The sequence below is a fragment of the Podarcis pityusensis genome (assembly GCF_964106645.2).
Source record: "Podarcis pityusensis genome assembly, chromosome: 4".
Lineage (NCBI taxonomy): Eukaryota > Metazoa > Chordata > Lepidosauria > Squamata > Lacertidae > Podarcis > Podarcis pityusensis.
This window is the reverse complement of record NC_138027.1, coordinates 49,337,687-49,353,741: the sequence shown is the minus strand read 5'-3', so window position 1 is coordinate 49,353,741 and position 16,055 is coordinate 49,337,687. Positions and strand designations below refer to the sequence as shown.

At 39.4% G+C, this 16,055-nt stretch overlaps 1 protein-coding gene across 3 annotated transcripts in view; it reads right to left on the bottom strand.

The window, feature by feature from the left end:
- NCAM2 (neural cell adhesion molecule 2) overlaps positions 1-16,055 on the bottom strand; it is a 206,076-nt gene that overhangs the window by 100,876 nt on the left and 89,145 nt on the right. For all 3 annotated transcript variants that reach the window (XM_081003682.1, XM_081003683.1, XM_081003681.1), the window contains exons 2-4: positions 8,089-8,163; positions 4,495-4,701; positions 1,011-1,154 (exon numbers count right to left, since the gene is read on the bottom strand). In XM_081003682.1, the coding sequence (XP_080859808.1) occupies positions 1,011-1,154; positions 4,495-4,701; positions 8,089-8,163 (426 nt within the window). The remainder of the gene's footprint in view (positions 1-1,010; positions 1,155-4,494; positions 4,702-8,088; positions 8,164-16,055) is intronic.

Genomic DNA, 16,055 nt, shown 5'->3' with positions numbered 1-16,055 from the left:
GGAGAGGTTCTGGACACCTGCTGAATCCACTGCCCTACCTCTCTCCCAATGTATCACTTAGAAAGCTCCCACAATGATTTAAATAATCCAGAATCAACTGACTGATGGAAAATAGGATAGCAGAAGACAAAGAAAGAATAATTCAATGCTCCAAATCATGGCAAAATCCAACAACCATAGAGCAGATATTTATATCTTTTGTTAAAATTCAGTCATTTTCCTGATTTTTAATTCAGCATATTTTAGCTATTTTTCAGTAATTACTAAGGTACTATAGAAATTAAAGTACAATTGAAGTCATGTATGAGAAAAAATATGGTCTTGGGGGGTCTAATCCAAAGACCAAACAAATGAAGATTAACATGACAGTTCTTGAATTATTGGTCTCCATGACTAACCTAATTTACAACCAAGTTTAAAAGCTAAAAATCTACAAATGTCTTCCCACAGCTGTTGACTAGAATTATTTATTTTTGTACTTGGCAAGAGTCTACCTAACTGTGGGGTTACTTAACAAGAAGGTACCAATCATAGTCAGTTTGTAAGTTCAAGAGGGATCCTGTGCAGAGAAGTCTCAAACAACACAGAGTCTAAAATAACCAGGTAGATAGTCCTGTGGCGACAACCACCACTTCTCTGGGAAATTTCTTTCATCACTGAGTTGTACATAGGACCCAAGGAGTCACCAGGGGTTTTGTTTTGTTTTGTTTTTGGCCAGTTTTATCTTGTGGCTTTCATTTGCCAATCCCTAAGCTATTTACCTTTATTTGCAATGGAAAATTAAATTTCAGAGGGATATATCAGGAAAAGGACTGCATCGCAATTTAATAGTAACATTAATTGCATTCCCCATCTCCAGCAATATAACATGTCAATGACCACATTTTACTCATTATTTTGCTAACACAATAGGTGTTTCATTACTATATCAGAACATTAACATAAGTGCCTTTAAACTGGTTGAATGTAGAATGAAAACAGATAATTTAAAGAGTTACCAAAATACTAACTGTCAGCAATATTTGAGACTTCCTCATTTTGATACAACCAGCTGACAATAGGTGCAGGTGAACTAGTAACACGGCAAATGACTTGTACATCTTCTCCCTGTACAAATTCTTGTGGGGATGAGATATCTTGGAATGTGAGCTTTTCTAAGAAAGAAGGAAGGACAGTTTTGTTAGTAGCTTCTACCATTTGCTGAGAATTCCAAAGTACATTACTTAGGTAACAAAGAGAATTTACTTAGCACTTTAAAGTGTTAAAAGTATTTCACATGCAAGTTGGGTAAGTACGATTATCGTATTGTTCTGTTGCAGCAAAAAGACAAGGTTGATGGAAAAATATACAGTGGTACCTCGCAAGACGAAAAACTCGCAAGACGAAAGAGTTTTTCATTTTTTGAGTTGCTTCGCAAGACGAATTTCCCTATGGGCTTGCTTCGCAAGACGAAAACGTCTTGCAAGTTTGTTTCCTTTTTCGTAAAACCGTTAATACCCAGGGTGCATTGCTTGAAGAGGTGCAGTTGCAACTTGACTTCGAGGAGCAACTCATAGCACGCGGTATGGTAGCCTTTTTTGAGGTTTTTGAAGACTTTGGTGATTTTTGAAGCTTTTCCAAAACTTCTTTTGCAGCCATTTGGTAAGTTAAACTTTTAAAACTTTTTTGGGGTTTTTTGGATTTTGGGTTGGGGTGTTTGGAATTCAAGGACTTGGTGTTGGGGAGGGGTTTGCAAGAATCTGGAAGCTTGTGTGTTTTTTTTCTGCATTTTTATGATTTTTTGTGACCATTGGGGCACTCTGCTGTTGTTAAAAAAAAAAGATTTCTGGGTTTGGATTTCTGTGTGGTGGGTGGCTGGGGGGGGGGGTCAGGGAATTGTTGAGGAGGGGTTTGCAAGAATCTGGAAGCTTGTGTGTTTTTTTCTGCATTTTTATGATTTTTTGTGACCATTGGGGCACTCTGCTGTTGTTAAAAAAAAAAAGATTTCTGGGTTTGGATTTCTGTGTGGTGGGTGGCTGGGGGGGTCAGGGAATTGTTGAGAAGGGGTTTGCAAGAATCTGGAAGCTTGTGTGTTTTCTGGGAGGTTTGGTGCTTTTGAATTTTTTGGATGTGAAGCACTGATTTTTTTTGGGGGGGGGGGTTGCGAAGGTAGGAGCTGTGCTGCCATGGGGCCCAAGAAGACTGCTGCTGCAGAGGCCAGCGAGAGGAAGAAGGAGAAGATTACACTGGAAATGAAGAAGGAGATCATCCGGAAGCATGACGGTGGAATGCGTGTGACAGACCTCGCCAGGGAGTACGGGAGGAATCCATCGACCATCAGGACCATCCTGAAGATGAGGGAGAAGATCCTTGCGACTGATGTAGCCAAGGGAGTCACCAGGATCGTGAAGAACCGCCCAGCTGTTCTGGAGGAGGTCGAGAAGTTGCTGCTCATCTGGTTAGAAGAGAAGCAGTGTGCAGGGGACACAGTGACTGAGGCCGTCATTTGTGAGAAGGCCAAGGCCTTGCACGCAGACCTCGTCCGGCAACAGCCAGGAACCTCAGGCGAGCCAGAAGTCTTCAAGGCAAGCAGAGGCTGGTTTGACCGGTTCAAGACGAGATCTGGAATTCACAGCATGGTCAGGCATGGAGAGGCTGCCAGTTCTGATGTTCCTGCGGCTGAAGACTTTGCAGCGGAGTTCCTGGAGGTTGTGACGACGGAGGGCTACGTTCCACAGCAGGTCTTCAACTGCGACGAGACCGGGCTGTTTTGGAAGAGGATGCCCAAAAGGACTTTCATCACTCAGGAGGAGGCCAAGTTGCCTGGCCACAAGCCCATGAAGGACCGTCTGACCCTGCTCTTCTGTGCCAACGCAAGTGGCGACCTGAAGATCAAGCCCCTGCTGGTGTACCACTCGGAGAACCCACGGGCCTTCAAGAAACACAAGGTCGACAAGGAGCAGCTGAGTGTCATGTGGCGATCCAACAGTAAGGCTTGGGTCACATGTGTGCTGTTTGTGGACTGGGTCAATCTTGCTTTTGGCCCTGCTGTCAAACAGTACCTGCTGGACAACGACCTGCCGCTGAAGGCTTTGCTTCTGATGGACAATGCTCCTGCTCATCCTAAAGGCCTTGAGGAGGACTTGTTGGAGGAGTTCAGCTTCATCAACATCATGTTCCTGCCACCTAACACCACGCCACTGCTCCAGCCGATGGATCAGCAGCTCATCGCCAATTTCAAAAAACTCTACACCAAGGAGCTTTTCAGGCGATGCTTCGAGGTGACTGATTGCACCAACATCACCCTGCGGGAATTCTGGAAGGACCACTTCGACATCGTCACCTGCTTGAAGATGATCACCACGGCCTGGGACGGGATCAGCCAGAGAAATTTGAATTGCGCTTGGCGCAGCCTGTGACCGGACTGTGTGCTGGTGGAGGAGCACGACCACGAGCTGACCACCCAGGAGCTGGTTGAACTGCAGGCAGAGGCTGTGCAGGAGCAGGCCTCGCTGGAAGAGGAGGAAGCAACTGAGGAACGGCTGTCCTCCAAAGAACTGAGGGACATTTGCCAGAAGTGGAAAGATGTGCAGGCTTTTGCACAGCGGCACCACCCTGACAAGGACCTGACACGTGACCTTGCGAACACTTTTGATACGAGGGTCATGTCGTCTTTCAGGGAGGTGCTGAAAAGGCGGATGAAGCAGCAGACCATGGACAGGTTCTTCAGCAAGAAGCAAAGAGTGGAAGAGGAACCTTCTTCGAGTTGTCCCCCAGAGTCTTAGAAAATGTATGTACAGTACAGTACACTTTGGTTATTTTTAAATGCTTTTCTGTCATGTTTAGAAACTTAAATTATTGTTCCTTCAATTTTTGAAATGCTCTTTACAGTATGTGTGACTTTAAAGAGCACTTAATAAACTCTTTTTGTACCAAATTTGGCTTTGTTTGGACTTTTTTTGACCATAGGAACGCATTAATTGATTTTCAATGCATTCCTATGGGAAACCGTGCTTCGCAAGACGAAAAATTTGCTAGACGAAAAAACTCGCAGAACGAATTAATTTCGTCTTGCGAGGCACCACTGTACAGCAGGGCATCAGTGCTATATTATTTATTTATTTCATAAAAGTCATACACTGCTTGATTGTTGTTGTTTTTTAAATCACATCAAATTTGTTTTCAAAAATACCAGAATACTTTAAGTTTCTATTAACAAAGACAAAACTATTTCAAGTTAAAAGTAAACCATTGTTGTTGTTGTTTAGTCATTTAGACGTGACCAATTACTATAAATAAGTCTTCTGCTGCCATCTATTACAAATATATACATGAAAATTTGCTTACTTCAAAGTAATCATTGAGTACATACAATACTTAGCACTGAGTAGCCCCAATATAATGAATACTTTTGATATAAAGTTTACAGAGCACTTATATTCATCATTTTCGGTACAACATGAAGGAAGAGAAGCCTCACTACTGAATTTATTTTCATCTTTGGATTTTACTTACGGTAAATTTCCAAAACAACAGTAGCCTCTTGAGTCTGTCCTCTAGAATCTGTTGCTTGACACCTGTATATTCCAGCATCTTCCACATTGGCATTGTAGATTGTTAACCGTGATCTGACACCTTCTTTCTGTACTACCACTCTTTGATTAGATACAATCTTCTCTCCTTGTGGATTGTACCAATCTATACTCTCAGCCTCACCAATTACTAAAGGAAAGAAGAAAGACAACAATGTGCATAATGAATAATGGAATCAGATACATTTCTTTAAAATATGCTATGCTCATGTGCATCAGTTTGGTTCTATATTTTGGGACAATATCAAGCAGTCTCACAATATCATGCCCAGTAGGGGTCTTCCAGAAGTTTGATTTTGTTAGCAGTGTGCATCTGATTTTACTAAATCCTAAATTAGAAACAAGCAACACAAAATGGCAGGTTTCAAGCTTGTCTAGGATTCCCATATTTCAAAAAGTAAAAATTTGGGTGATCTTGCAAAAAATAAAAGCTCAACAACGTTTTTCTCACCAAAATAAAGCCCCTTAAAACCCAGGCATTTCTTATAAAGTGCAAAAAAAAAAGAGAGATGGGGATGTAGGCCCCCCAAAAGAGGACATGTCTGGGATTTTCCAGATGTATGGCAAGCCTAGGGTTGTCCAAACCAAAGAGGAATCTGTCTGAAGTGCCTTGAACTGAAGCAAGAACAACTAAAGTGATTTGGAGATACTTTCTTTTTTATATCTGTGGACAGTGTGCCTGCAAAAATCAAACCATTTCTCCCAAGATTCCAATGTAATGAAATTCCACTGTAAAAGTGGGAAAGCGGAAATAATTTAATTGGGTCTCTGCAATCACAATGCTTCAGGGAAAGGATGCTAAAAAGTACTATATCACTTTGTTTTTACCAGTTCTGCTTGTTTTGCTAGTTCTGCTAATGACATTTGTTTCCAAAATGATAGACAATCGAGTCTTTCTGCCTTTGTGTCATTGCCCAAGCATCCATTCCTGCATTGATATAATTTTAAAAAACAAACTCTAAAAACAACAAAATAAAAAAACCCCAACCATTCTATCTATTATTTGAATAAAACAACTGAAATGTAGAGTATTTTCAGGAACAAATTATTCATTAGTGGTTGACATTTGATTAGCTAGGTTTTGTTTGTATTACTTCTTTTTGTAATAATCTTTAATTATCTGCCATTAACTCAAAATTCAATTGGTCGGAATGAGTAGCCATAAAAATAATTACATGGAATGAACTTTGTACTTTCTCCTGTCCTAATATCATTTCAAAGTTAGAAGGTAGTGACCCCATGGTTTATAGACCTAATAATGTATACTTAAATTCTAATGGGATATCTCATTGTCTCCTGGCTATGATATGACAGTAAAATCAACTCCTTTCAAATCTCACTTGGAAGCACATTGCAGAGATTCTGAAGCATAAATGCAGTGGAAATGTGATTTTCAGAGTTAAGACTTAGAAGGAAATTCCACCAATACCTGTACTCATTAAATGAAACCCCACATTGTTCAGATAGTTTAATTTATTCAGTAGCCACTGAATAATTAGTGCCAGAACATTTCTCAATGTTTCAGTTCATTATACATTTTTAATGCTTTGTAATGCATTTGCAGAACAGGTAGATCTCAGTGATCTAAGTACCAGGAAAAGATTCCCCTCTAAATTCCTATACAAAGGGTTACTATGAAAAGCTCAGGAGCACATCCAGTAAAATAGAGAGCAACTCTATTCTTGCTATCTTTTCAGAAGTGAAAAGAGGTCATGCCCAGTGCCACTAATGTTTCCGACCAGCTCAGTTCTTCTCTCACTTAATTGCCTTAGTTTGTACCCTCTGCAAACTGGCTGCTTCAATATGAAAAACTCAATTCCTACCCAGGGCTGGCTCTACCATTATTTAGAGGTGGTGCCTACATTATTTTGGGAGCCATGAAAGAGAAGCAAATTATTAGTTTTTTAATTTATCATCGTCATCGTTGCCATCATCATAAAATTTACATACTGCTTAATTTTATATATATATCAATATATATTGTCAGGGAACTGCCATCAGCTCAGAGGCGAGAGGTGGAAGGGCAGTTAGGTTACAGGGAGCCTCCAAAGATCGTGAGAAGCAGCACTTCCTCCGCGGAGGAAGAAAGCCACGCCTCCAGTGGGGAAGGGGGGAAGGGCTCGGAGGATGCAGGTCCCCCTCTGCCCACGCCCTCTTTGTGCAGTCGGTTTTCACGCAGAGAGGGGAGGTGTAGGGTGGGGGTCAAAAGACTACTCTGCTGGGGAAGATTTAAGGACCGCCCACTCTCAGATTCTGCTAGCGACTGAGCAGACATGGAATTTAGTCTATCTGCATTGTGAACGTTTTGGACAGATAATAAAGCCTTGAAAAGACCAACGAGGAGTCTTGCCTGTTTGCTCTCGAGCAACCATGCTGGCACACATAACATATATCAATCTAGATCTAGATCTATCTATCATCTATCTATCGATCTATCGATCTATACGTAATTAGTTTACAAAAAGATAAAACAATAAAACTGAGAAAAATTCACAACAATACTTTAAAAGATATAAAATTTCTATTGTATTTTACTGCCAAGAAGGGAAGGAAGTGCTTGTGTGATTTTTTATTTTTTTTTGCTTCAAGTATACCAACTGACTTGAAGGGAGCGCTATATGCTGTTCTACCTGAGGCAGCCAAGTTCTCACCCTCCCCTTTTGCTCCTTAGACTAGTGACTCCAGACCCATAGAGAGGAATCTTCACTTCTGAAAGTTTGCATATAAGGGACCGTTTCACCAGGTGCCTGTGATCACCACATGGCACTGAATGATGAGAAAACACAATTCAAGTAAAGCACATTTTACACAGTTCAATGCTATTGGGGGGGGGATAGAGTGGGAGAATACGTAATTTATACAGTTCGTGCAAAGATCAGGGACCATTTTCCAATCAATCAAATCAAAATAATGTCAGACATTATTCTCAAGTGGAGTAGCTGCTTTCTAATGCCTACAAATATTTTTTTTTTGCTTTCATAAAAGCTATGCAGGACCAGGCTTCCTGTAGACCAGAGAGTACCTATATTGGTATGTAACTATATATAATCTAAAATAATACAATGAAATATAAAGTGCACACAACATTAAGAATCCAGGTTCTCAAAAAATAATGTCAAAAATATTACAAAATATTAGGTTGAAACTGCACTCTCCCTCATAAAACTCCAGCACACATCTGGTTCCAGGAAGTGTCTTATGACCAGGCAGGAGGACCATAAATATTTGAAATTTCCTTGCTCAACCACTTACTTCCTTCCATCAGCTCATAGCTTCTTCTTTCACTGATATCTATGTAAGATATTGCCTTGCCCCATATTCTCCAATCTTAGATTCCAAGCCTCAAATACTCACATTCCCATCAGGCCAATCACTAGTCAGTGATTGTTGCAATGAACAACTTTGTTACACTTCCTTAACCATCCCGACGCTTAGCTGCTTGCCTCCAATTGGTGTACACACTAGTCACACGTGAAAAGGGATAGAAGTCAAGTTGAAATTAAGCAAATATACATACCTGTGCATGTGAAGAATTTGGATACACCCACACTGACTTCTACCTTGCTGAGGGAAATTGACACCTGTAAAAGTGCTGCAAAATAAAATAAAATAAAATAATAATTATTATTGAAGCAGAATTTTCCATATGTCCACAAAGAGAAAAACTTCCACATATTAATACCATAAATAGAATCATGTCCCTACAAATTAGATTCCTCTCTGAAAGAGCCTTACACCCTACCTCTTGGAATACTTCTAAGTAACAAGCGCCACAGACCAATATTTAGAAGCATAATCCAAATATTAGGGGCAGACATACTCATGTATAAAAAAGAAGGGGAAAAAACAGCTAATGAGATTTTTTAAAAGAGACAATCACGTTATTCTAAACACATCACACCATTTATTAATTTTTAAATACATTTAGCTAAATCCAGACTACGCTAGATGAACTCAATGGTGTTTAAATAATTCACACATAAGTAGACCTACATGGTAGTCCTTGAGTGACATTGTCACAGATTGTTACCTGCACAATGTCCCCAAATAACAGCCAGTTTCCACTTGCTATTTTCCTTCTGGAAACAAAACAACAAAACCACCTGTGGCAAAAAAAAATATATGACCCTGAAATGCATAAAATTTTGCCATTGGGATGTGTTTACTACAAGCCAATGTTAGCAGACTAGGGTGAATAAAAAATCAAGAAAGGTCAAGAAACGGTGGGGTATATCCATATTTCTCTAACCAAAAGCAGTTCTCTTGAAGGTTTCTTAATGGAATCAGAAAAATACCCCATTTACCATTAATGTTAGTTAATATTGGTTCTCAGCTGCAATGTAGGTCCCTCCACCCCGACAAGTTACAAAATTTTCATAACACTTTAAAAGATTTGTCATTTGTAAAAGGGGTCATATTCTGTTTAAAGAAATCCATCTTGCTCACTACTCAGCCTTCCCATTAGCAGAACTATCATAACAGTTGCTTACAAAATGATTCTGTGCCCAGTCTGTTTGCAGTCAACAAGCTACAGCTTTCCTCTCAGCTATAAAACGAACTAAATATTAATGTTTAGTGTGCAGCTACATCTCTATTTTTTTTCTTTACTTGATTGCATGTATGAGGAACCCTGAAAGTTAGTAGGACCATGACAGAGAGACAGAGCTTCCAAAGGTTAGTGAAAAATAAAAATAAAAATCCCATTTGTGCCCTGCTATCTACCATAAAAGCTTAAAACTCACTCATTGCCAATGCAACAGAATATCATGTTTACTGAAAGGGGACAGAAGACCATGGTTCTGAGCGACATACAATTAAAACAGGAAAACAGAATTCTGACTAAATTAGTGATGCTGGCTTCTAAAAAGTTCCAAACTGCATGCAGAAAGTAGAAATTGTCCTCTTTTGGGGGTCTTCTGGCAGTTCCCCCACTTCAAGAAGTGAAGTTACAGGGAACCAGGCAGAGGGCCTTCTCAGCAGTGGCACCCTCCCTGTGGAACACCCTCCCATCAGATGTTAAGGAGATAAAGAACTACACAGTTTTTAGAAGACTTCTGAAGGCAGCCCTGAATCGGGAAGTTTTTAATATTTAACATTTACTATGTTTTTATATGTTATGTAAGCCACCCAGAGTGGTTGGGGAAACCCAGCCTGATGGTGGGATATAACAACAACAACAACAACAACAACAACAAATAGATCAATAGCAATGGGCCTAGCTGCAATGTTTAGCTGATTAATAGGCTAGATTAATGAGTGCATTTTTGTAGTGGTTAAAAAGTTATCCCTGATTAATTATGCTTCACATTGAAATCATTCGTTGTTTTTAATGGGATGCAGTCAAGCAAGAAGGGCATCCTAGTGTTGTTTATGTCCCCCTTCCCTACCCAGAGGAACCCCCTGTGCTACCAAAAATATATTTCTGAGGGTTGGGGACACTTCAGAGCAGTATGGGACATGGCACAAGAGACTGCAATATTTGCTTGCATTGGATGCAACCTGTAGTATTGTGATGCTACACCGACAGACAGCACTGCACAACAGAAAACCTATTCAGGCATTATGGAAATGGAGTAAGTTCTTCCATGAGCAAGAAAATGTTGAGATGAATATGTTAGCTTCAGCCCATCTCTCTTCCTTTTCATCACCTTCCATGAGGTGGCTGGAGAACCACACTGAAAAATTTGAAGAAAACTGAATTTCCAAGGATTGCTGAATACACTAATATTCAGTTGGCACAGATTGCTCCTCAACTTAAACAACATGAGGAGGAATAGAATTTAAAGGCACTGGTATTAAAAAAAATAAACTACACTTATAAATGTAGGCACAACTCTAGTAGTAACAGAATAAAGGAAAGAATATAAACACATGTTCTACATATGGTTATTTAATAATTATAAAATAGAAAACAAAAAAATACCATATGCCCTCTTTCCCCAGCCCAGCCAGAAGCATTATTTCTGGCAAGGCTTTATGTAAATATGGTTTGAGAGAATTAAAAATAAATAAATCCCTGATGCAGATTAGAATCGAAAAGTATTTCCTTAGTGATTAGTTGAGCAATCTGTGCTTATGAGGTAGTTAAGCAAACTCTATTACCGGTTCATGGAATGTTCTCTCATCAGTTATTTGAAGTATGACATTTAATTAAAATGAAAATATTCTGAAGGGATATCAGTGTCCAAAAAAGTTTTATGTCATGACCAGATGTAAAGCTGTAAAGACACGACAGGAAGTACTAAGATGATGCTACTCCATGAAAGGCAGGAGAAGATCAGTTCTAACTCACATTTATGCTTGTGCAGCCCATGCTTATTCACTTGTTGAGCATCTATCACATCCATCCCCCTGCTGGTTTACTGTGGTCAGAGTGGGGAGGTGAACGGCCCTTCCTACCTCTTGACAACAATGGAGGAACACATTACACCGCACATGTTTCTCCTCTCTGCTGGTGGAACAATAACTGCAGTGGATCTGTAAAGAGGCGTGTTAGGGAACTTCTAGCTGGTTTAGACATCCCACCAGTGTGCATTCATATCTGCTTCTAGAGTAACACTTAACACCACTTCTTTAAGCCCCTCATACAGTCAGCTTGAGTCTAAACCACAAAGCCTAGGGCTTGCTGCTCAGAAAGTCGGTGGTTCAAATCCCCACGACAGGGTGAGCTCCCATTGCTCAGTCCCAGCTCCTGCCAACCTAGCAGGTCAAAAGCACGTCAAAGTGCAAGTAGATAAATGTAAACTGGAGTGACATACAACAGCACTTCCTCCTCCTCTACCCTGCAGTCCCCTATGCACCCTCAAGATCTGCTGAAGCATTGGGGAATCCTAGAGTAGATTTTTTAGAGGTGTGGGGAGAGGATAGAAAAGGGAGGTATTGTTATATAGTACCCTTAGTATCTCAATTAACATATTATATTTCTCAAGTTGCTTGTGCACTATATTGAAAGTTAATTATTCTTTTGCTATTTTCTATTTCTCCATATTTCTTTAATTACTGTGGTACCTTAGTTGTCAAACTTACTCCATTCTGGGAGTCCGTTTGACTCCCGGAACCATTCGAAAACCAAGGCACGGCTTCCATTTGGCTGCAGGAGCTTCCTGCACTCCATCGGAAGCCGCGGAAGCCATGTCAGACGTTTGCCTTCTGAAAAGTGTTCACAAACCAGAACACTCACTTCTGGGTTTGCGGCGTTCAGGAGCCAATTTTTTTCAGGAGCCAAGCCATTTGACTACCAAGCTACCACTGCAAGGTACCACTGGTATCCTACAGACATATTCTACAATAATTATTTTCTTATTTTTCAGTGAACAACCTTAAGCCATTAAAAACAAAATGTAAGATAGTAAATTCCATTTCCATAATATGCTATTGATTGTTACTAAGTGATATCCAACAACAGTCAATTCAAATATTATCTGAAATGTGCAGATGTGTAATAATATGTTTCTCTATTTCTAAAAGCTAGAAATATGAATCGTTCCTACTCCTAGAACCCATTCTCAAAATTCCCCTTCCCACTGGAAATGTTTCTCCATTGAAGTAACTCTATACCCATGCTGTACCACGTGCTTACCATATAAACAGGCTCCATATATGACCTTCTGTCAAGATAGAAGTGTTTCTTCTTTATTATTATTATTATTACAACAATAATAGAACTGACTTTTAGACAGGTATGTGACAGTAGTGGATATAATGATTAAACTAAGGTTACCAGATTTCCCCCCCAATGAATCTGGGGACACTTTTCAACTTCAATGGATTTTGTATGGGTACTGATTTGTAAATCTGGGGATTGTCCCTGGGAAATGGGGATGTCTGGTAACCTTAGATTAAACCTTTCCTGTTTGAGAAGTTGGGAGGCACCATATTGTGGAAGCTTCCCAAGTGATTTTGACCCACTGTAATAAATGTGTACTCTATTTTAAAGATGAGCTCAAGTGTTTTGCTTTGCTTTTGAGTTCAAAAACACAAAAATTGCATCCCTGAATGCTCAGCCTTGCTTATTTACATACATTGAAATCAACAAACCTGTTTCCACAAAAAATGCAATTGTGTGATGAATCAATAAATATTCTTAGACAGAACCTATGCACATTTAAATAGGTCAACAAGAAAATGCATGATCTAGTTAAGATGCCTGCATTGCAGGGGATCACTTCCAACTCTACAATTCTATGATCATTAATTATTGCAGTGGGAGGAGAAAGATTGGTCTGATTAATGTCCTCTGCATGGCAACCTCTGCCATCCTCCCAAGTAGCTTTATGGCATCAGCTTTTGGCAGTTTACATTGTGCAAACTTCCACAGGTCCTGTACACTGCACTTGCCAGTTTTGACAAAACAAAACTTTAAACTCTATTGAGGTCATTTAGAGTTTATTTTTCCTCCTCCCATATTTGGCAAACAACAGTCTCCGGAGTCCCAGAGGTAATGAAGGATGTTTGTTGTATTTTTAAAGTGTTTGCCATTAAGTTTCAAACGGGAATTTTTTTTCATCTATTGTTAAATCAGTTATCATATGTATTTAAGAATTTAGGATTTCTTCACAAAATCACTGAGATTTATCAATACGAACTGAAAACAAGTTGACTAATTCTGAAGAGTGATTCTAACTTGTTTACCAATGACTACTCTTCATTATACTGATATTATTATGTTCCTAGCCTGACTGTGTGTAATATTCTTCGTTGTATCATGAGGCAAAGTGATCTTAGTTTCTCTACTTATGGGACTGAACTAGAAGTCACACAAAGTTCATTCAGCCCATAGGATTTTCAAGATGTTTCCAATGTAAGAAGAGTGATGCAAGTGTTTCATCCTTTGGTACAGAAAATAAATATATGGATGCAACAAGCCAGAACAAATTAGGTGCATTTAAATCCCATTGTAATCAACAAACTTTTAAAATTTATGGCACTACCTAGTCAAAGGTAAATATTTTAAAGTCTAATTTATCTAAAAGGAAGCCTAACCACAAGCTTAATTCTCTTCTGTTGAAATCAGTGACACTTAAATATACTGAACTTTGGCTTGATCAGTTATGTTAAGAAATAAGTTCCAGTTTCAATGACACAACCTGAGAAGTTGCTATCCTTAGCCCCATCCTGATCAGTTGCTATGGTAATACTGTGCTGAACATTGTTATATGCAACCTTTAGTAAGCTGGTATTCTTTCAGTACCTATGCCATTTTTAAAAAAGCATTATTTATGCTAAATTGTGTGTACTATTTTTCAAGGCCTATATGGACCTTGAAAAACTATGTTCATAGGGCACATTCTTAATTCCTGACTAAACACAGCTACACACCTAGGATTTGGTAGCTACCCTCTAAATTGAGAAATGCTTTGAGTGAAGTCTTGAAACCCAAAATTTTAATGAACGATCCTAGGTGTATAACTTTGGTTAGTCAATTATTAGGAATGGGACCTATAAACATTTTCAGAAGGCCCCTGGTGTCCTGGCTCAGTTTAATACAGAAATTTGTATTAATATGTGATTAGCTTCACATACATTATTAATATTAGTTGTAACCTAACTTTCAGAGGTACAAAATGCTCATCTCTGCCCATTCATTTTAATTGGAACCGGCGAATCAGCTCTCTTGAAAATACACCCTGGGGTGTAGGAAGCCCACATTTATTTTGAATTACACTATACTGCTGAGAACTTTTTGTAGAATCAGTGCAATTAATTTAAGTTAAGGTAATTTGGGGTCAGAATTCTATTACATATCTTGAACTTAATTTGGACTATTTTTTTTTTTTAATGAAGTGCTTAGGATTCTTGCTAGGAAGAAAAGTCTAATAGTACTAACATCCTTTTTGCAGGGGTCGTAACATTGTTTGTAGTAGCTTGGATTCAGAGGTCTGGAAAACTGCAGATGGTGGGCAGTAAAAATCCCTAAAACTCTTAGCAGAAGGCTTCTATTTAACATTTTTGGAATACTGTATCCTCTTTTCCAAGCTATGTCAAAGCTGCTTTGCAAATTAATAAAAGCCATTGTCCACACTGCAGCACCATATTCCCTGTGGGATGTTCTGATGAAATGACTGCTTTCCCCTACAGTAAATGCCTGAATATTCTTGCACAGAGACTTCTTTATATAAGAACAACAATAAAAAAAGACAATATTGCAGGGTCTTACTCTTTTACATATCAAAACAGATTCATTTGAGATCTTTAACAGAAGAATGTAAATGTAATGTTCACTATGGAATTAAGTTCAGTTGTTTGCATGCAGTAAATTATAATTTATCTTAAACATTGTTGAACTAAAACTTTTCAGCCATTAAAACAATTGCTAGGCAAAGCAGCAGGACACGGGTGGCATTGTGGTCTAAACCACAAAGCCTAGGGCTTGCTGCTCAGAAAGTCAGTGGTTCGAATCCCCACGACAGGGTGAGCTCCCATTGCTCAATCCCAGCTCCTGCCGACCTAGCAGGTCAAAAGCACGTCAAAGTGCAAGTAGATAAATAGGTACTGCTCCAGCGGGAAGGTAAACAGCGTTTCCATGCACTTCTCTGGTTCGCCAGAAGTGGCTTAGGCTGGCCACATGACCCAGAAGCTGTCTGTGGACAAACGCCAGCTCCCTCGGCCAGTAAAGCAAGATGAGCACTGCAACCCGAGAGTTGTCCGCAATTGGATTTAATGGTCAGGGGTCCCTTTACCTTTAGGCAAAGCAGCAGCATGCTGTGCTGGAAAGGCAGAAGTTGCCTAAAATCTAAAAGTGTTTGGGCTCAACTCAAGAGTGAAAGGCTTGTAATTAGTGATCTGCTATGCATGGCACTACTGTACATGCTATTTTAATGCCCCAATATTTACACTTTAACTATGATTGTTTCCAAATTAGCATTGAGCCATTTGTTTCAAGCGACAGTATTGAAATGGAGTAACATTTCCGTTGTAATTATTTCAAATAAAATGGGTTGACATTAAAAGAGGTTTAAAGAAATATAAAGCATCTAGCCATGTTTTTGTTCTCCCTGCACTGTTGGAGCAGGTAGAACAAACCTGGGAATTGAAGATTTGGGAAAACTGGTGCACTCAAGTGCTGCTTATGGGATTCTCAAAGACATCTCTGTGTGGTCACTGTGAGGACAGGAAACTAAACTAACTGCTTGGGCCTTTGACCTAGTCCAGCAGGGTTCTTCTTATGCTTTTAATGAACAAGTATATATATTTATATGGGCTATCTTCTCTTCCTGCTCCTTTCCCTTCCCCTTTCTTCTGCATGACTGCACAGAGCATGGTATGGCACAGTCTATTGTGGGTCCCCCCCCACCTCAGGTTTTTTGTTGTGCTCTTTTTTCTCATTTTATTATAACACCATCTACTTCTGCAATGTCTGTAGTCATACATCTATTGCCTGTTTGGGATTGCTTTTTCTTTTTTTAAGAAAGTAAGCGCTTAATGAAAAGTGCATAACTTTTTTCCAATAAGTGCATGGATTTTGGCTACGCAAGTATCAGCACT